At 54.4% G+C, this 21951-nt stretch overlaps 1 protein-coding gene across 1 annotated transcript in view; it reads right to left on the bottom strand.

Moving 5' to 3' along the window:
• ctnna1 (catenin (cadherin-associated protein), alpha 1) overlaps positions 1 to 21951 on the bottom strand; it is a 113162-nt gene that overhangs the window by 23682 nt on the left and 67529 nt on the right. The window contains exons 9-14 of the mRNA XM_035409060.1: positions 20571 to 20723; positions 12027 to 12119; positions 11612 to 11768; positions 10526 to 10726; positions 8912 to 9063; positions 2821 to 2931 (exon numbers count right to left, since the gene is read on the bottom strand). Of these exons, the coding sequence (XP_035264951.1) occupies positions 2821 to 2931; positions 8912 to 9063; positions 10526 to 10726; positions 11612 to 11768; positions 12027 to 12119; positions 20571 to 20723 (867 nt within the window). The remainder of the gene's footprint in view (positions 1 to 2820; positions 2932 to 8911; positions 9064 to 10525; positions 10727 to 11611; positions 11769 to 12026; positions 12120 to 20570; positions 20724 to 21951) is intronic.

Raw genomic sequence — 21951 nt, 5'->3', positions numbered from 1 at the left:
TTTTATTCATTAGCCTCCCCCCATGTTAGCTTGTTAGCATGGAGGGGGGGTCAGTGTGTGTATTTTTATTCATTAGCTTCCCCCCATGTTAGCTTGTTAGCATGGGGGGGTCAGTGCATGCATTTTTATTCATTAGCCACCCCCCATGTTAGCTTGATAGCGTGGAGGGGGGGTCAGTGCACGCATTTTTATTTATTAGCCTTCCCCGTGCTAACGTGTTTAGCATGGGAGAGGGGGCACGCGGGCTGAAAGACGAGCGCAGAAGGATAGTGCTGTCGCGCCGCTGGCCGCTGCCCGGGAAGAGCCGCACCTCGGAGCAAACCTGCATTCATTTCACTCGTTGCCCGGGGTAATTTGAAGATCGATACGAGCCCCATTAATTTTCCAGCGCTTAATATCCTGTGTAAATGTATCCATCACTTAAGAAAAAAATAAAAATGATCCCCTCAAGACAAATATCAGGGAAAAGCACTTTCTATTGACTAGCTTCGGAGAGTGGCTAGTGGGCTTAATTTATTAAGGTTAGGTATCTGCCAGGGTAAAAAACCTTCATTTAAATACATCACTTTCTGCCAAAACACACTAACAAGGGTGGCCTTTGGGGGTCTCCCAGGCAACGGAGTCATCAGGCATTTAGAGAGAGACCTCAGGAGTGGGACGCGGCGCGATGTGGAATGACGCCAGAACATTCTGGAAATGCAAATACATGCGCCCGCACTTACGCAACCTGCCGTCGGCCAACAACGTCTTCGGGATCGGGGGTTCTTGTGCGGCGGACTTCCAGACATTACCGATTATGGGCTGGCCCACACCTCCTCAGCTCAACGTTTGAAAGTAAACCAAGACGGTCCACGCCGGAAGAGACATTTAGACAGACGGAGACCCGGAGAACCTGTAAGGGTCGTGCTTTTTTGCGCGCGTAAAAATCCAAGCGCCCTCTCCCACATAATTCAACCCCGCCCGACATTCTATGACATTCATATCGCATTCGACGTCTTTAAAATTAATCTCCATAACATTTAATAAAAATTCCGCCGGAGAATTAAAAAAAGGAAAAAAAGGAAAGCTAATTAAAATGCAAAGGTGACATTTTTGTAATGCGAGTCCAGATCGGCGTGTTTAATTGCTTATGGAGCCGGAGAGAGCCACAAAAACCCGGGCTTCACTTTACTTCACTACGCTTTTTTAAAAAGTGCTAAATAATTGGGGACGCCTCCTCAGAAGAGTCCCGAACGGCCCGCGTACCCGTAGCGCGCGCTTTAAAGGCCAGAGGGGGGGCCACGTCCTCAAACTGAGCGGCAGAATGGCGGTACGGGCGATCCGGATCCTGAAGCGCCGCGCGGACTGAGGACTGACGCCATCCCCGAAGGAGCTCTTTAGGAGTGCTGCTGTTGGGCGGCCGGGGCGGCGAGGTGGGGGTGTGGAGAGGGGGGTGGGGGGGTGGAGAGGGGGGTGGAGAGGGGGGAGCCCACGGCGCGGCGAAGGAGATCCTCGCTCGTCGGCCCCCTGAGAAACTTTTGCGTTGCCTTGGGCTGCGGGGATCGATTTAAATACCCGATCACACTGCGCTGCCTGTTTAATGTGGCTGAGCCCAGCTCCCATTGGTCCGTGCGTCTGGATGCATTGCCAAGGCAACCGAGCGGAGCTGACGGAGAGGAAGGGGCTGCGGGCCGCGGCCTCGCAAACGCCCGCCGGCGTTTCACCTGTTACCGCGGTTACCCCCGGCGGCCGGTGCGGGCGCTTCCTCTGGCGGAGCGACGGGGGCTCGGTCACGTGACCGTTCGCGTGGCGGGTCCAGCAGCGATCTCCCGCGCAGACATTACGCGCCTCTCCGTTCTCAAGAGTTCGTGTTTCCGCAGAGCAGACGTAACGGGCATCCCAGAAACGACCGGGGAAAAATGAACAAGGTAGGAAGGCCCAGAAAGCCCTTGGGGCGAACTGCGGTGCACTTGCTAACCAGCTGATTTACACATCCACCCGCACACTGACCGCACGCTGACATCACCGACCGCATGCTAACCGAAGCAGGCAGACGTTCACACCTGATTATACCGCCGGTCTAAACGAACGCATCGCCGCGGCGTGCCAGCGCGGTGCCAGGTTACCCGACTGTACCCCGCTCCTCCGTGGCGAAACGCCTGAAACAGGCTTACGCCATCCTGCACACTGGAATCCTGTTTGAGGCAGCTGTGAACCGCTACACTCACGCGGATCGCTTCCGAAAACTACAGGCTGAAGGGTTTCCATACCACGCCAACCCCCCCTCCCCCCTCTCCAAAATTATTGATGCATTCAGTCTGCACTCCACTCCAACTTCACTACACATTTGACATTATTATTATTATTATTAAAACTGTATTATTCTTACATCCCAGCCTTTTATAATGCATCTATTTGTTACACTAAGGTACACTAATTACCCAGAGGCTACCATCCATGACATGTGAGAACCATGCCAACACTACCACTTAACTTTTCAATCCAAGTGAAATAGAACAACAAAAAAAAATCTTTTAAAAAAAGAAACATTTCCTCATTTGATTACAGTTAAAAGCTTTTTCCACTCAGTACATTTTTCACTGACTCATGATGGCAGGCGGATATTCAGTTATTAAAAACTAAATTAGCCAATTAAAAAGAATTTCTGCTTCGTAAAATATTATGATTGGTTCTCACTGAGTCGCTGTCATCGGTAACCAAACCAAATGAAGCCTGCCTTGCTATTCTAGGTCTCCCGCTATTGACAGGTGGAGGTGAAGGAGGGTGTTGCGTCCTGATAGGCCGCGAGTGCCCTGCGCCTAAGCCAATCAGGCGTCTCACCCGAGCGCTCTGCCCGGCGATCAGCTGGTCGTCCTCGGTCTGCACGCTGGTCCTGCTGCGCACGTCAAAGTCCTCCGTCTCGAAGTCCGAGTCGTCCAGCTCCTCCGGGGTCTGCAGGGCAAGAAAAAAGAAAGCAGTCAGAACCAGAACCGGAACCGGAACCAGAACACCGGAACCGGCTCGGACCCGAAACCTGCGCGGGACCCGGTCGCCATCTTAACCGAGACGTCAGGACGGGAACGCCGTTCAGCCGACGGCGCCGACGCCGTTCCTCGGGTTTCATGAGCCGCTTTCGTGAAATTACAGCTTAAACGCTCGCCCGCTGGGCCCCGCTCTGCGGGAACGCGGCACCTTCTCATTCCCGTAGGCGCAGCAGCACGGGTATTTCCCACTCTCATAGTCGCTCCTCGGCGGGTAAGTGCGTCAGCAAAGTGCCGATAACAGCGTAACGAAACCGGACGGAGGACCGGCACGGGACCCGCGGCGTGCTCCTCGGGGCCAGCAGAATGAGTCACGGAAACGGGGGCCCCGGTTTTGATTTAGAGGGGCGTTAGGACCGGCGCAGAATGCGGGGCCGGCTTGATTATGATCTACGGCGGGCCCTACCCCCCTGCCAAACCGGGCGCGCTCAGATAAATGCCTCCCCTGGCCCGCCGCGCTACGCCACACTGTAAAGCTGCAAATGAATTTGTAAATCAAAGGTAATGTGCTGAGATAGGGGGGAGACACAGACACTCGCCTGGTACGGGACATAAAGACCTGGAACCTGGAACCCTGTCCTAACTGAGAGATAGAGAGAGTGAGACAGAGAGAGACAGAGAGAGAGAGAGAGAGAGAGAGATACAGGACAGAGAAAGAGAGAGACATAGGGAGAGAGAGAGAAAGGGAAATAGCAAGAGAAAAAGAGAGCAAGAGCTAGAGAGAGAGAGGGAGAGTGTGAGAGACAGAGCACAGAGAGCGAGACAGGATAGAGAGGGAGAGGGAGTGAGAGAGAGAGAGTGGGAGGACACCGAAGAGCAGGGTAAACAGAGAGACAGGAGGGGGAGAGAGACAGTGACAGAAGAGAGAGAAGGAGAAAGGCGAGGGGACGGAGAGGGGAAGAGGAGAGCAGGAGGGAGGGAGAGGGGCAGGAGGGGGGCGGAGGGAGGGGGGGAGGACGGGGAGGGCGCGGCGTTGGCTCCGGCTCGCCTCTGCGGCTGCCCTTTCCTGCGCTGGCAGCGGCGTGGCCTTTTCCAGAGCCTGCAGCGCATGCTAAACACGCCGCCCTCGCGATGCAGCGCAGCGCCGCCGGACACCGCAGGCCCGCGCGCGGCTGCCCGGTGACGTCATACCCCCCCACCCCCACCCTCCCCACCCCCCCGGAGCTCCGCAGACACAGCCATTAGCTCCACTGGCAGGGGGACCTTCACGATTTAGCTGCGGGCTTCTTGAAGCGCCGTACGGACGAAGCTCGCAGCAGGAATTAGAGAACAGCGACGCAAGAGCCAATAAGAGCTTCTGAAACCCAAACAGACTCTGTAATAAAGCACCGCGGACTGCCATACAATACAGGTGCAGGAGGTTAATGGCATTCAGGAGGAGTGTTAACAAGGAGCGGAATGCGCGCTGATGAGGTTCAGGAACTGCATTAGTCAGATGCAGGAAGTGCATGAACAAATTGCAGGAAATTAATCTGCGAGGCACAGAAAGCGCATGTAAGCACTGGCAGCACATAAATTAGGCACACGAAGCGCATAAAAGAGGCACAGGAAATTCATTAATGAGGTGCAGGAAGTAGATAAATGAGGCACAGGAAGTTCATTCATGAGGAGCAGGAAGTAGATGAACGAGGCACAGGAAGTTCATTAAAGAGGAGCAGGAAGTAGGTGAACGAAGCGCAGGAAGTTCATCAATGAGGCGCAGGACGCACATACACAAGGAAAAGGAAGTTTATTAATGAGATGCAGGAAGCAGATGAACATGGCACAGGAAGTTCATTAAACAGAGGCAGGAAGTAGATAAGAATATAAGAATTTACAATAGAGCGCACACAATAAACATACTGCTTCGTGTTCTGTTTGGCAAATTCACTCACTCGAGTTTCACACTACCTAGCCGACCAGCACTGACAACATCATGCCCGAAAAACAACTGTTGCAAGATCTTGCGTGGGAATTCAGCCTAGTGAGAGAGCGCTGCCCGTTTAGCTGGGTCACAGCCTTAATGAACACGCCGAGGTCGCGGCGCGCTTAATTTAGCCAGGTGCACTTCGCCCGGAGCCCCATCGTCGGCGATGATAACGGGAACAATACGGCTCTTCTGTTAGCCGCCTCCTGCTAAGGGGAACCGCGCGCTCCACAGGTCCCAGTCCGGGGACGGCTTCCGGAGCGAAACCGCACTCTTTCACTAACGAGAACCGCACACCGACAGGCCTTTCCCCATTCATGGGAAAGACGGGACTATTAAAGATACAAAATACATAAAAGCGCGCGTACGGAAAAAAAAATATAATAGAAACGGGAGCGGATTTAAATTTACATATAATCAGCGCGATGAGCGGCAAAATAGATTATGCCCTTGAGTGAAGTGGGACTGAGGGTTCACAGAAGTGCTCGAAACAAATTTCATCTTAGTATCAACGTGGCCCCATCCACATGGAAGGCTGGCGCCTAAATTTGCTCTTTACTCATTCGCTAATTGCATTCTTTGGCAGAAACGAGGACTTTGAGAGCCTTACGTAACAATTAAATGATTGCCGAGTGATTATTTAGAAGGCAGAGGAGGGCTACATGCACTCGCGCTGAAACGTTTATGATAAATTGATAACTGCGCAGTGCTCTGAAGCCTTCTGTAGAAGACCCTTCAGGACTAGAACCGCCATGGTTTGGCTTTAGGAACTAGTAATACCGGTTAAAAATGAGTTAAAAACACACAGAGAGTTCTACTCTTTAACAGGTTATTAAACTCCAAGTAAAGTAGTGTCACTTCACTGATCTCCTGAGAAAAAAAAGTGTTGTGCAGCAAAGCTTTTTCTTGAAACCGTGATCCAGGTTTGACTGGAGACTGGTGACTAGCCAATCAGAACACAGGAAACTTAATCCAATTGACTCCACAGGAGAAAAAAAAAAAAAAAAAGGGAGGGGATATTAATCCAACAGATAAAAAATCCTAAAGCTGGGGAATAGGCGGGATTAACACCGAGTTCACAACCTGAATGGATGTTGGGAAATGAGGAAGCAGGTGCGCAGACAGACCGCCTGACCTGTTGCGCTACGGGGTCGGATAGCTCTGCGAGCTTCACGCAGCCTGACTGCAGAACAGACCGGCGACGTCACGAAGAACAACGCTAAAGACCGGCGAGAGAAGCCCGCAGCATCAGAAAACACACAGGCGCCCGGCATCACCAGTCAAAAAGAACGCAGTGGAAACGCCATGTTGGAGGGGGGAGGGGGGGGGGATGCCAGGGGTGCGTCTGTCGTATGGCGGTCCAACGACCTTGACGCAGGTGGGTGTGGCCCTCCCCAAAAAAAGGAGAGAGCGATGTGGAGATTGGTGCACACCTCCCCACCCCCTCTGCCCAGAGCAGGCCTGCAGACAGCCCCCGCCAGCCCCCCCCCCCGTATGACAAAGGCACCTTGAAGAGCGCCGTAAACACAGGTGAAACCTCCCCCCCCCCCCCGCACCCACTGCGGCCCCCCTGCCTCCCCTCGTCTGTCCGACGGGCACGGGGGCCGCCAGGCTGTCAGGCTCGGGGAGGCGCTCGGTGAGAGCCGGGAGCTCGGAGCGCTAACCGGGGTTAAAGACGCTGTCCATCTCAGCAAACCCCGCCCCCTCGCACGCGTCCCCTCGCATCCGGGATCCCGCAGACGCGACCGCTCTCCCTCCCCGCATCCTTTCTTTCTTTCTTTGTTTATCTGCTGGTCCGGGCTGTGGCTGTGTGTGTGTGTGTGTGTCCCTGTGTGTGTGTGTGTGTGTGTGTGTGCGCATGTGTGTGTCCCTGTGTGTGTGTGTGTGTGTGTGTGTGCGCATGTGTGTGTCCCTGTGTGTGTGTGTGTGTGTGTGTGTGTGCGCGCATGTGTGTGTCCCTGTGTGTGTGTGTGTGTGTCACACTGACTCAGCCTCATCCTGTCCTCTTATTCTCATGTGTTAGGTGTGGGAGAGGGGGGGTTTGCTGGATCAAGGAGGCACAGGGGATGCACACTTGAGTAGATTTCAGAGGGGGATTTACAGTTTACATAATCTGTCCTTCAGGGATGGGGGGGCGGGGGGGAATGCAGAGCATTTAACGGCAACTTCTCATTTCCAGCCCAAATAGGAGCAGGCAGGCGGCTCTCTCACACACACAGACACACACGCACACGCACGCACAGGAACACACGCGCACACACGCGCACACACACGCACACGCACGCACAGGAACACACGCGCACACACACGCACACGCACGCACAGGAACACACGCGCACACACACGCACGCGCGCTCCGCGCGACAGACACTGATAAACGCAAAGCGCAATCGCGGGATGTAGCGTGTCTGCTCCGGGACGGGGCGGGCTCAGAGCTCACCCAGGGCCCCTCGGTCTACCCGCCCGGCCTCCTAAAACTGATGCTGTGGGGGAGCGGGGGAGCGAGGCATTAACGCGTTTCGCTCAGTCACGCCGAGCGGAATCCAGGGGACTATCTGCCGTGTCACACTCCTCCTCTCCCCGGATAAAAACAGCCCCACCTCAACCGCCTGCCATCAGTCAAACGCAACGGCTGAAAACTCATTTGCAGTTAATTAAAAAAAAAACACAATTACCAATGAGCATTCCTCACACATACCAGTGAGGTCTCATCGCTCAGCACAGTCCTGACAATAGTCAAGGTTGTGATTGAGGGGTGAGGTATCTGTCATATTCCAACAGGCGGTGCCGGCCTGGATACATGGTTCATGTTTGGGGGGGGGGGGGAGGGAAATGAACTCAAATACATACTTGACCTGGATATGGTGTTTAGAGAGAAATAGAGATATATGGAGAGAATGAGATGCAGAGATATGGAGGGAACGAGAAAGAGACAGAGAGATATGAGAGGGCAGGACAGAGGGAGGAGGGGGGGAGGGCAAGACAGGGGGAGGGAGGGACTCTATGGCAGAGGCGGGACGGGGAAATGAAAGCCTGAGAAATCACCGGAACGTCCGGCCCCCGCATTACAAAGCAAACAGAGGCGTGCGCGGCACTGATCAGTGCCAGGGTGTGCCGGCGGTAACCGCAGAGCAAGCGCCCGGCCGCTCCCCGGCGGAAAGCCTTCTCCCGGTAATGGCCCGATAAAGCAGCCGCCCGGCCCGGCCCGCCCCCGAGAACGTTAACCTGTGGCCGAGTCGCTCGGCAAAGGCGGGGGAGAACGACCCGGTCAATCGGACCGGTCGCTGGTCTGAAACCCCGGGGGCATTTCTAACCACTTACGCTGCGTGAAGTGAGCAGTTTTATACTCAAAACACAACGGAACACTTAAGGACATCAAAACTTAAATAACGATAATACCCGTACTTGAATTGCAAGTAGTGACTGAATTTCTGTGTATCTTCTGAGTATTCAAAGGAATTTTAGAGAGTATCTTTAATTTAACACCGGATTCTTTTCCTGCTTAATTTTGCAGAGAGAAACAAGGGTATTAATTTATCTGTGAAACAGTGCATTAATATAACCTCACTTGCGAGTTGCTGCGCTTAAAAGTGAGATCAGTTTTGATCTAAAGCGAAAACATGGTCAGAGGAGGATTCAAAGCCAGAGTTCTAGAACTGCACTGCTTTCAAGTGCCGGTGGGGCGGGTTACATCACCACTGGAACGCTCGGTTAAGAACATTCCAATTACGCATTTGTGATCACACACCTCAAACAACATCCCCCAGGGTTCCCTGTGCTCTCTAATAACCTGCAGACTGACAGCGCTGCTCGGCTGCTGAAAGGAAAATTCATATCGGTGCGGAAAAGGCGGTGACATTACCAGGTCACTTAACACAGAGATCATTAACGCTTATCCATTTTTTATCACGCGTTTGCGGCGCTCGCCTTGTTAGCGGCACGTTTGGCGAGGCGACGCTGTCACGGCGAGGGGGGCGGGACTCACCCGGATCATCAGCACGGCCTTGCGTATGTCTCGCACCCCGTCGTACACCAGCCGCGAGGCGTCGATGAACTCGTTCTCGTCCACGGGCTGGGTGGGGTTGGCGCTCAGGGCCTCCACGGCCGCCTCCACTTGTATGGTGAACCGGGGCATAACTGGGGGGAGGGCAGTCAAACACAGAGCGAAGGCATCAGACCGCGTCCCTCACTGTGACACTCCGTTGTGACATCACTGCTGCTGTTGGGTTCTTTGACTGTGACATCACTGTTCCTGAGGGGTCCTCTTGACTGCGAAATCACTACGACCAGGAGATTCCTTTCTCACTGAGGTATAACTGACATACTTCACTTATTGTGACATCACAACTATACTGAGAGTCCCTCCCCTCCATTGTGACATCACTGCTCGAATGACTGTGCATGCATTCTTTTGCGGTTTAGCAAATTTAATATCGCACGGTCCCCTCTCTCCGGGACCTTCACCCTCCTCCACCTGATGTACTTTTCTCAAAGCAGCTTTGCGCATCTGCTCAGAATAAACAGGGCGCATTCCGGCTTGATTAATAACCACTCAGACACAGGAACACAGGCAGAGTGCTTCTGGAGGACAGAGCTAAGCAGGAGGAAGGCCCGATGTTTTTAGGAGGATTCTCTAGGACTAAGTGAGCAGAGGAGCCGATCTTTAAATCATTAATGAGGCAGTGTACTGATGATTAAACGTGAAATAAATGGCCGGGACGTTTATTTAATCCATTTATTCCCGCTCTGACTGCGGGATTGGTTTTCCCGGGCCCTGTTGGACAGGATTTAAGGGGCATTAGTTTCTGCGGAGTGCAACGCGGGACACGAACCCCGCAGCCAATGGGAGGGCCAGCTGCCGGGTCGCAGCAGCGCGTGGAAATCGCTCCCCCGCAGCTCTGAGAACCAGGAAGTAAGGCGCTCGTCCCCAGCACACAACCGTTTACACACCGCGTACCTGTGTCCTATCCAGAGCGTAATTAGATCGATTCGCATCGCTCCAGACAGAACACGTGGGGGGGTGGCGAGGGGCGGGGTGCCTGCGGGGTGGTGGTACGGGTATCGGACCTGTCTGCCGATTGAGGGGGGAGGAGCTTTAAAAGTAGCTAGCCACAAAGTCACAGCCAAGAGCTCTCTCAGGAGCTGACCAACTGTGTGAGGGAATTAGGGGTTACTGTAGGACATTCTGCTGATTAAAGCACAGTATTCTCAATGCGCGGGTTTGGAGCACAAGTGTGTGTGTGTGAGAGAGAGAGAGAGAAATCAGAGAGATTGTGTGCGCACGCGTGAGCACACATGCTTTTCTGTGTGCGTCCGTGCATGTGTGTGTGCGCATGCGTTTGTGTGCACGTGCTTTCTGTGCACGCACACATGCATGAAAGAGATACGCAGGTCCCCTGTGGTCTGTAATCACCAGCCGCACAATGGCAGGGAGGCCAGGCACTCAGATTCACCATGGCTACGGTGCTCCATGCACACCCATAATTATGACACGAGTGCACTTAATTCAGACGCTGAAAATAATAATTCAAATGCAAAAGAGAGAGAGAGAGAGAGAAAGGGACAGAGAGATGAGGTGTGCCAGCGCTCCCCTGCTCACCTGTATCGGTCAGGAGCTTGGTGGCTTCCAGAACCTTCTCGGTGTAGACCCCGGGCTCGTAGTTGTCCATCTCGGACGTGACCACGTGGACCACGCGGGCGGCGCGGCCGCGGATGGCGCCGGCGGTGCGGTCCAGCCCATCCACGTCCTTCTCCTGCAGCGCGATCACGCACTTGTTCACGTCCTCCAGGATGTGGTTCTCTGCGGGAGAGCCCAACGAAAGCAAACGCCGCCGTTTTAATACCCTGATAAAACACGCTCATTCCAGCTCGGAGGACGACCGCGGTTATGTGCGCGTGTGTGAGCATGCGTGCGTGTTTGTGTGTGTGTGTGTGTGTGTGTGTGTGTGTGCACGTGTTTGTGCACATGTGTGTGTGTGCGCGCGCATGTGTGTCTGTGTCTGGCATGCTCACAGGAATCTAATGGGTAGCTTTAGAGGATTCTCCTCAAGAGTGCTCTGTCCTTGGGCCCAGAGAGTCACTCCTCTTAATGAGAACCATTTAAGGCCAAACCTGACCAAGCAGATATGTGCCGTTTGCGGGCGTGTGTGTGCGCGCGCGTGTGTGTATGTGCGCCTGTGTGTGAGCGCATGCATGTGAGTGTGTGTGTGTGTGTGTGTGTGTTTAGAGCGGGAACAGTGGCACGTGTGTAAGATGGGGAGGTGCTGACAGGTTGCCGATGGTCACGGTAGTGGTGCTGATGCAGGACTCCTTTTGTCTGCCAGAGGGCACTCAAACAGCGCATGACCCAACTGACGGATGCCACTGGTGCTTCTGAACAGCTGAATGTTCTGTAGGACTTGACATGCACACCTTGATGGTGGTAGCTACGCGATTAGTTTCCTACTGCTAGCGGTGTACGAAGTGAAGGGCACTTTAAGCCACTTTGGCTAAATCTACCTGCCAAATGTCTACATTTTTAACATTATATTTTTAGATATATTGGAAAGGTCACATTTCTAAGGAAAGAATATTCCTCAGGCATTTTTTTGGGACCACAGACGGCCCAAATCCCCAGCAGGGGCCCCCCTTCGTGATGCCCTTGTCTCCCGTCGCCTGAAGACCCGCGGCGGCGGCCGGCTCGTACCTGAGACGCACAGGAAGTCGTCGATGGAGGTGATGTCGTCCACGGCGTCGGTGAGCACGCGCACCTGCTTCTCCCACTGCTCCTTGAACAGGTCCATGTTGTCCAGGGCCACCTTGCTGTTGGGCTTGGCGGCCAGGGCCAGGGCCGCGTTAATCACCTGCAATCGCACGTTAAGGGGCGCCCGTTAAAGAGCTGCCGTCGGGCCGCCTTCCCACAATGCCTCGTGATTCATCGCCGCGGCGGCGCGTCCCGGGTGAATTGGGCGCGGGGGTTTTTGTGTTAGGAAGGAAAAAGAGGTTTTGCGCGGATCAAAGCGGGGATGGATGGGAGCGTTTAGGCGAGATTAAAAGGACGGGGGCGGGGCGGGGGGTGGTGGGGGGGGGGCGGGGGGGGGAGATCGCGGCGCGCGGTCTACCTGGGGGCAGAGCGTTTCCAGCTGGGAGGCGGCCATGCGCACCAGCTTCACGCCCTCGTCGTTGTTGGAGATGGAGCAGGCTAGGTTAGCCACCTGCAGGAACACAAACACGGTCTGGCACAGTCTGTACATAGCAGAACATACATACCGCACGTACACCCAAACACTGCATCCTGGCAGTCGGTCAATTACTGTAACCTCACAGTATCCCAGCAGTCAGTCAATAACAACCCCGACACCCACACACATGCACACACACACGCACACACAAATACACAGCATCCCAGCACAGTGAGTCAATAACATAACCCCCACACCCACACATGCACGCGCACACACACACACACACACACAGGCAATCTCTCTTGTACACACACGGCGCAGTCAGTCAATAATACCACATGAAGAGAAACACACACAGCATTTTGGGACTCCTCTCAAACAAAAGTCTAGCAAGTGAGAAAAGATGAGGGCAAAAAACACACAGAAAAAGAAAAAAAAAACTAAAACTGACAAACTACAAAAAATGGCTATATTCCAACAGCAGGTTTGAATTTTTTCAAGCACACTCCAGAATGAATCACTGTGAGAGGGGAAAAACATACAAACTACACTTAAAATTTCAGTATAATATCTATTTCAGCTATTGTATTTCACCAAAATGTATTCCCATCGTCATAAATTCTCATATGAACACTAAGTTAATGAATACGAATGTATAATAATATTTTCTACATAAAGCAGGAATATATTTGGGTATGAGCCGGTATTCAGGCGCAGGGAACCAGGTTAAGTAGGCGTGTAAGCGGACAGGTAGACACACCGGCTACACCGGGGCGTGTACCTCACGGGGGAACTGACGCGCTCAGGGCCGAGCGGACCTGGAGCGTCGCCGTTAAACGACGCCCTGGAGGCAGGCGCTTTAGTGTACCGCCTCTCCGGTGGGCCCCGCCCATCAACACGGACCGAACGTCTTCCGAGAGAGCGTGGACGAGACGTAAACGTCCATCGGCGGGGTGCGACACAAAGGTGTTACCGCGCGCTACTGCACGCGTGCGAGCGGGGAACACCGGGTCAATGCCGTGACGACGCCCCGGCTGCGAGCCGCGGACGGACGGACGGACGGACGGCCTGCCCCTTTGCCCCGCGAAGGAAAACCGATTTCTCTCCGCTGATTAAACTCCACACTCCGGCCCGTTCCCGGGGGAGACCGCGGCCAGACCATAATACTCCCGGGGTCCGACTCGGGGGGAAAAAAAAAAAAAAATCCATTCAAACATCTGTGGAAACGGGAATGGGGATTGATATCAGCGGCCATTTAAGAAAAAAAATCAATCTGTTCTGTATCTTTGTTCCGGAGATGTGACTTATAATTGAAGCAAAGCGCGGCTTTATGAAAGTAAATCACAGAGCCCGTTTTAATGGACCGCTCGGTAACGGCTTCACAGTTCTGCTCATTTTCTGTATAATTACTTCTTTATTTTGAACCCGAGCATCGGCGGTTTATTTATCGCCTCTGAAAGAATCGACGCGCTCATTCCCGGCCGAGAGGCTCGGCTCAAAGCCGGTCCTTTTGAAATCGGGAGCGCGGGTCACGCCTCGTTCATCCAATCGCGTAAGGGCGGACGCACAGGCGGCGCGCGCAGACCGGAACGCCCGCACGTGCTAGCGTGTACGCAAGCACGCATGCACGCAAACACGCGCGTTCACGCCCACACAGACGCGCCCTCGAAAAAAAAAGAAGAAAAAAAAAAGCACACGGAATTTGTCAGTCTAGTAAAACGGATGGCTAAATCATCAATGCATTAAAAAACGGCACAGAGGACAGCTGAGAGCATTTTTCCACTTTAATAAATAACCTTGAGACGACGCGGCAAATGGCTTTTAAATGAAGCCGACAGGGCGTCGCGTATTAAACGCCGCTGGGGCACACTCCGCACGCGAGGGACGCCATTTCTCCACCGTGACTTTTCTGCTTCAACGTGCACATTTTCCGTAAAGAACGTTCTTTAAAGAAATGAATCTGATGTTCGCGGGCGAGTTCCGCCCCGCGTTCCCTGCGGAGCGCGGCGCTCAGCGGACTCCGCCTGCCTCGGCGGCTCGGAGCGGCTCGGGGCGGCCCCGTCTCCTCCCGGAGACCCGCTCTAAATCAGAGATCCGGCGTCTCGCTGGTTCTCTGGCGGATTTCATGGCGCTTAGGAGCCTCATTTCGCTCACTGCTCGGCCGAGCCCAAACGCCTCGTATCCATGCCCTGACCCTGGCTGCTGATTGGAGGGGAAAACGCAGGAGCTGGCGAATGGCAGCTGTCCGTTACGGGGGCCCCTGTGGCCAGGTGACGGGGTTTGATAGAGCGTGCGTGGCGTTTTCCCATGGTGCACCGGGGCATGACGGACTCGGGTCTGTTCTCGTCGCCCGCTCTTCGGCTCGAGGTCGGGCCGCGGCGCGGCTGCGCCAACTTTCTGAGCGGAACGTGCCGGAATCGATCCGCGAGGCTCCCAAAAAAAATGCAGACGCCGTGAAAATTAGCAGTCATTAGCATCAAGTGCAACTTTTTTGCTTTTTTTTTTTTTTTGTTTAAATAAATAAGCGATCCGAGCGTGCGCCGGCCGTGGGGTCGAGCGGGGCCCGCGGGGCCCGGGGAGCGTGGCGAGAGGTCAGCAGTTTGCAGGGAGGGAAAGGGGCTCTTCCCCACAGCCGCGGCATCAATAACCGAGCAGCACTGAGATCAGCGCCGCTCCTCCTACAGGATCTGCTGCGCTGTGTGCTGTGAGGACAGCGCACGGCCAGTGTGTGCTTCCTGTACATCTTCCTTGTTTCTTTCATCTCTCTCTCTGATCTGGAAAAAAAACTAACCCATGCCAGTTCCAAAAGCAAATATTACATATATATATCTCTGAAGATATATGAAATTGTCAAGGTCTGGAGGGGCCTTCCAGAAACATGGCTCTGCTCTACTGTGTGTGTGGCTGGAGCAAGAACTGACTGTATGGTTTGACCATACACACAAAAAAGAGTGTGAACCAAACAAGACCGCTGAGAAGCATACATACCCCCCCGCCCGCCCCTCCATATATAATAACTAATTTTATCCAATGTGCCATGTGCTATGTGCAGCAGGTAAATCAAAATATTTAACACCCACAGAGTTTAATTTCCTTGTTTTACATTTAATAGTCTCAGAAGACTTTCTTCAGTTCAGGGATCCTATTTTTAACGTTCGACTCTGAGGCAATATTTAGCCTTAGCTGGAGGAAGTCCAAATCATAACTGAAGGAATGCACTGTGTGGAGTCACCAGACTGAGGGATGTGCTATCAGAGCAAATCTCTCAGAGGCTTCAGTGTACACCGCAAGATACAATACACACACGCGCACACACAAAGAGACACACACACACGCGCACACACAAAGAGACACATACACACAGACACATACACACGCAAACACACACATACACACGCAAACACACACACACACACGCGCATACGCAACCACACACCAAAAAACTGCACACAGTACTCACACCTGTATACACATATGCATAAACTTACACACAAATGGACATCCGCGCACACACAGCAGTTTTGCACAAAAACCCACACAAGTGAACGCAGACACGCACAGCACAGGCACACAGCACAGGCATGTGCACATACGCATGCACTGATGCGCACGCCCAGTTTTCTAATTTACTCCTTTCGGAACATTCTAGCCTCGGGGGTGTGCAGGTTCCAATCCGAGGCCAGCGCATAGCCAAGGTGAACATCCGGACTGCTGAAAGCACTGCGTCTTTTAGGTGCCACAGCAGCAGCTGCTGTTGCTGTCTGTCACTGCAGCCATTAGTCAGTCTGCGGATCAAATTATCACAAATGTTTCAGCGACAAATCCCCAGATTTGCGAACAAAGCGGGAAGTTCACTCGCAAAAAGCTTTCATCTGCCTTGATGAGCCGGAAATTGATGGCAAGTTTGCCACCTATTGCATTTGCTTCCATTTGCTCGCTGCTCGTTCATATGCAGTAATTACATAATTATGCACAAAACACCCAGGGAGACGCCACCTAACAGCGCTTATTACTATTTCCCATGCATCCAGCGCTAGCTGGATCAGCCAGGAAAAATGTTTCATTATTATTATTTATTTATTACTTTGTTCAGTGTTATTTCACAGTAAGAGTCAACACACAGTACCACAACAGCTCTGGAATTTAAGGAGGAAGTTGGCCCACGAAACACACGTGAGCTAGCTAGCCCCTACCAGCACACTCGTCCCATCTGCTTTCATACACAGCCTGCTAGGTAAGCGAGGGTTGTAACAGAATTATAATCTGGCCTTGACAACCAAGACGAGCCTCAGCAGAAGGCCGATCCTCGTTTATGCGGTTTGTATGTTTGGCCTATTAACACGAGACTTCATTTAGTGGTTACGTGGTTAGGTTGGCCGAGCAGCCTAGCTACGATGATTCATGAGGAGATGGCATAAGCTCAGCTGTCATCCAATCAGAATCCGGCTTTAACAGAGCTGTTCGAATGACCCGCGCTTGCTACAGTGCCTCGCCGATAATGGCGATAGAGGCTGGAGAGCCCCACCGGGGCAAAGGGAAGCCAGAGTCTGGAGAGCCCCGCCGGGGCACAGGGAAGCCAGAGTCTGGAGAGCCCCGCCGGGGCAAAGGGAAGCCAGAGCCTCGGCCCCTCTTTATAAACAGATTGCTTTTTAAGCGATTATTTCCCGCTCTTCCATTTCCCCGGGGGGGCGTTCATTTCCCCCAGGAGCGGCGCGGTGTTCCTGGTCCGGTCGCGTTAACTGAGCGCGGCGGCTGTCGCTGGGCGCTAAACACAAGCGCCAATCGGGGGATCCCCCAAGAGAGGCGCAGCCCCGCCCCCCCTCCCCCGCGCTCTGACCCCTCCCCTCCCGCGGGAAAGCGCTTTACTGCTGCGGTCGTCGGGGAACGTCGCTACATTAAACGCCCTGGTGAACGGACACGCCAGCCTGCGCTCAAAGGCTTTGAACAGGTCTGGCCACGAACACATACCGTCACTCTCTCTCAGACAAACACACACGCACGCACGCACGCACACACACACACACACACACACACACACATACAAGTACAGAAGCATTCCAGGGCTCTACATTAACATTCTTTCCAAGGAGCACATGTGCTCCTAAGCTGAAACACTCAGGAGCCAAACTAATGCATCCAAATTTAGTAGATGCGCTCCAAATGATTTTTCCAGTTAGCACACATCAACTTTCAGAAGCAAATGCACCTAGAACGGGAGTACTGTAGAACCTTACACTCACGCATGTACGACTGCACGCACGCTCACAGGCACACGTGCACACACGGGCTCGAAAACACACAAGCGCACAGGCGCTAGTGCACGTGAGCGTATAGGCGCTAGCGCACGTGAGCGCACCGGCGCGCAGAGGGTACGGCTGCGACACACACTTATCTTCTCACCCGGCCCAGGTGTCGGGCTGTGAGGAGTATCTGCGGCGCTTACGGCTGTGAATGTCTGTGAGGCACGCTAAGGAGCACTGCTGGGAGTCCAGCCCGCGGTCCAGCAGGGCAGCGATCACACAGAGCCCCGCTCCCCAGGCTACCTGCACCCATCTGGGGAGAGGGTCAGCCTCGGACGGAGATCAGAATTATTCACTCAATCCCCAATCCGAGCTCGACAGCACTTCAGCTGCCTTCCCCTGTAAGCAAGCTTAGGGAGAGCAGAGGTTAGTGAGAGTGTGTGTGTGTGTGTGTGTGTGTGTGTGTGTGTGTGAACAAGTGAATGTGACCATGTGGGTACGCAGATGCGTGATAGCGAGTGAACGAGTGAGTGTGAATGTGGGCGTGCGTGTGAATGCGAGCACGTCTGTGCGCGTGCGAGTGAGTGTGTGTACATGTGTGTGCGAGGCGTGTGTGTGAAAGCGTCCCGCGTGCGCTACGCTAGGCCTCGCGGCGCGGTAACGGTGAAAAGCGTGCGTGGCCCAGTCTGGAGAGCCCCGCGGTCCGTCTGGAGGCGCCGTAGCCCCGTGCTCGTTAAAGAGCCCGTTAACACTTCCGCTGCCTCCGTCGCGCACGCCACATGGTCTCGTGGGCCCGGCGCGCCGCTGACTCATAATTAGGCCTAATTAGGAGACTGAAAGGACGCCGCCGAGTGGGCGGGACTGACGAGCGCGTGATGTCAGCCCCGTGGAGCCCGCATCCTGTCGGCTCGTATCCCCGGCGACCACCGGGGTCTGACCGGCGGGGGGGGGGGGGGGGGGAGCGGGGAGGGGGCCCAGACGACCAAAAAGGCGTTCCCACAATCCCGTGAGCGTGAATGCTCCCTGCGCGCGGGGCGCTCTGGGAGGGGCGGGATTTAACCCCGGGGAGAGGCCGTCTGTTTAATGGCAGGAGGTCAGAGGTCAGAGGTCACGCGGGAAGGCCGCTAACGAGGACGGCTAACGCTTCTGTCAGGCCCGCTCATGCCCGCGGCCAGGAACGCGAGTTTAAAAGGCTGAGATTTGGCATGAGAGCCTCGTCTATTAAGGAAATAAAACCGGTGCACTTCTTTATCGTCCATCTGTCAATAAGAAGCGGTGCCCCCCCCCCTCACCCACCTCACCCACCCCCGAGGCAACACTTAACCTTGGGTGTGAAGGAACACCTCCCCCGCCCCCCCGGTGAGTTGGCGGATCTGATTGGCGGGTGCTCCTGCTCGTACAAATTTGGCCACACGCACGCGCTGGCCCCTCCCACTGCAGGGGATGCGGCGCCGTTACCTGGAGACGGACGAGCGGAGACGGGGCGAGCGAGGCGAGCGGGCGGACGGGTGCGGCGTGTTAAAGCGCGGCTCCCAGAGGAGCGCAGCGATGCTTTTTAACAAGGTTACCCAGACAACAGCCTGTGGCAGCTCCTCTCTCACGGAGAAACACACGCACGCTCACGCTCGCTGGGTTACACACACACGCACGCTCACGCTCGCCCCGTTACACACAAACACGCACACACTCACACTCACCCCGTTACACACAAACACACACTCACGCTCGCCGGGTTACACACACACGCACGCTCACGCTCGCCGGGTTACACACACACGCACGCTCACGCTCGCCGGGTTACACACACACGCACGCTCATGCTCACCCTGTTTACACACAAACACACACTCACGCTCGGCCCGGTTACACACAAACACACACTCACCCCGTTTACACACAAACACACACTCACGCTCGGCCCGGTTACACACACACACACACTCACCCCGTTTACACACAAACACACACTCACGCTCGGCCCGGTTACACACACACACACGCACACACTCACACTCACCCCGTTACACACAAACACACACTCACGGTCGGCCCGTTTCTACACAAACACACACTCACCCCGTTTACACACAAACACACACTCACCCCGTTTACACACACACACACACTCACGCTCGCCCGGTTACACACAAACACACACTCACCCCGTTTACACACACACACACACTCACGCTCGCCCGGTTACACACAAACACACACTCACGCTCGTCGGGTTACACACACACACACGCTCACGCTCGCCGGGTTACACACAAACACACACTCACGCTCGCACCGTTTACACACAAACGCAGGCTTGATGTTTGGGTTCTGCAGTGTTCAGGTAGTGAGCGCTGAGGCTTGGTGTTTGGGTTCTGTAGTATTATGAGCACCAACAGGCTTGGTGTTTGGGTTCTGTAGCACTGTGAGCACCAACAGGCTTGGTGTTTGGGTTCTGCAGTGTTCAGGTAGTGAGCGCTGAGGCTTGGTGTTTGGGTTCTGTAGTACTAAGAGCACCAACAGGCTTGGTGTTTGGGTTCTGAAGCACTGTGAGCACCGACAGGCTTTGTGTTTGGGTTCTGAAGCACTGTGAGCACCAACAGGCTTGCTGTTTGGGTTCTGAAGCACTGTGAGCACCGACAGGCTTGGTGTTTGGGTTCTGAAGCACTGTGAGCACCGACAGGCTTGGTGTTTGGGTTCTGAAGCACTGTGAGCACCGACAGGCTTGGTGATTGGGTTCGGTAGTGTTCAGGTAGCGAGCTTTGACAGGCTTGGTGTTTGGGTTCTGAAGCACTGTGAGCACCGACAGGCTTGGTGATTGGGTTCGGTAGTGTTCAGGTAGCGAGCTTTGACAGGCTTGGTGTTTGGGTTCTGAAGCACTGTGAGCACCGACAGGCTTGGTGATTGGGTTCGGTAGTGTTCAGGTAGCGAGCTTTGACAGGCTTGGTGTTTGGGTTCTGAAGCACTGTGAGCACCGACAGGCTTGGTGATTGGGTTCGGTAGTGTTCAGGTAGCGAGCTTTGACAGGCTTGGTGTTTGGGTTCTGAAGCACTGTGAGCACCGACAGGCTTGGTGATTGGGTTCGGTAGTGTTCAGGTAGCGAGCTCTGACAGGCTTGGTGTTTGGATTCTGTAACACTGTGAGCACCATCAGGCTTGGTGTTTGGATTCTGTAACACTGTGAGCACCGACAGGCTTGGTGTTTGGTCTGGGGTGTGTGGGCGGTGCGGGGCGGGCAGACGTACCTCGATGAGCTTGTTGGCGTGCTCGCGGAACACCAGGGCGTACTCCTTCACCTCCTTCTCGTTGCCGTTCTTGGCGGCCTCGATCAGCACCAGCAGCGGCACGTTGGTCTCCAGGAAGGAATCCGAGACGTGGTCCATCACCGCCTTGCGCAGCTGAGGACCCCCGAAACACACCCCCAAAACCCCGAGTCAGTCACACGCAGGGGAGAAGCCGACCCCGGCCGCGGCGTCGGCCAATTAAAAAAGCACCCCGGATTCTGGCGGATTTGAGGACGGCGGGAGAAGGCCAAAGAAATAAGACATTTCACAGAAACGCTTTGTTAGGCCCAGATAGAGACAGAATCCCAGAGAGCCACTCTGCTGGGTTATAAAGAAAAAGAAATTAACTGCGCGGAAATGGGACTGAAAATGGTCTTTTTAAGCGGAGACCTTTTCATATGTATGGAAAGCGTACAGTCCGTCCCCCGGGAGGGGGGGTTCCAGAGCAGGCTGACTGTACTTACACAGCATTAACATCACTGCAGAGAGCAATGAGCGGCTGGGGCTCGGGAGAGCCATACTGCTGCACCCGCGGCCCTGCCAACTGGAGCGCTGTGTGTGTGTGTGTGCATGTGCGTGTCTGTGTGTGTGTGTGTGTGTGCGTGCGTGTGTGTGCGTGCGTGTGTGTGTGTGTCTGTGTGAGGACCTGTGTGTGTGTATGTGAGTGTGTGTCTGTGTGTGCGTGTGTGTGTGTCTGTGTGAGGACCTGTGTGTGTGAGTGTGTGCGTGTGTGTGCGTCTGTGTGTGTGCGCTTGTGTGTGTGTCTGAGTGAGGACCTGTGTGTGTGTGTGTGTGTGTGTGTGTGTGTGTGTGTGTGTGTGAGAGAGTGTGCGGGCGCATGTGTGTGTGTGCCTGAGAAATTGTGTGTGTATGCGTGCAAGTACCTGTGTGTTTTTCTGTGAATGTGTGTGTGTGTGTGTTTGTGTATGTGTGAGAGAGAGAGAGTGTGTATGTGTGACCATGTGTATGTGTGTGGGGTGGAGGGGGGGGGTGAGTTGCCGTGTGCGCTTGTGTGTGTTCCTGAATAAGGGTGCGAGACTGCAAATTACCCGACAGCGGGCTGCTGCTGCTAAATTAACTGTTTCTTACACTCTATGGAGGGGGGAGGAGAGAAATCCAGCAGATGCAGGGTAACTCCACCCCGCCCCCACCCCCTCACACCACCCCCGCGGACAAGCGGCAGACACAATATCCTAATGAAGCTCCTCTGAGCAGTGGCAGCCGCGGGCTCTGGGGCGAGCTCGCACGTGCTCAGTGGGGTCGGCCGCCGCCATCCGTGCGCTCCGCGCAGCCCTCAACCACGCGACGGGCCTGCGAACGGCTCGACCAGCTGGAGATGCGC

Source organism: Anguilla anguilla, chromosome 3, assembly GCF_013347855.1.
Source record: "Anguilla anguilla isolate fAngAng1 chromosome 3, fAngAng1.pri, whole genome shotgun sequence".
In the NCBI taxonomy this organism is placed as follows: domain Eukaryota; kingdom Metazoa; phylum Chordata; class Actinopteri; order Anguilliformes; family Anguillidae; genus Anguilla; species Anguilla anguilla.
Note: the sequence above shows the minus strand (reverse complement) of the source record. Positions and strands in the feature narration are given on the sequence as shown.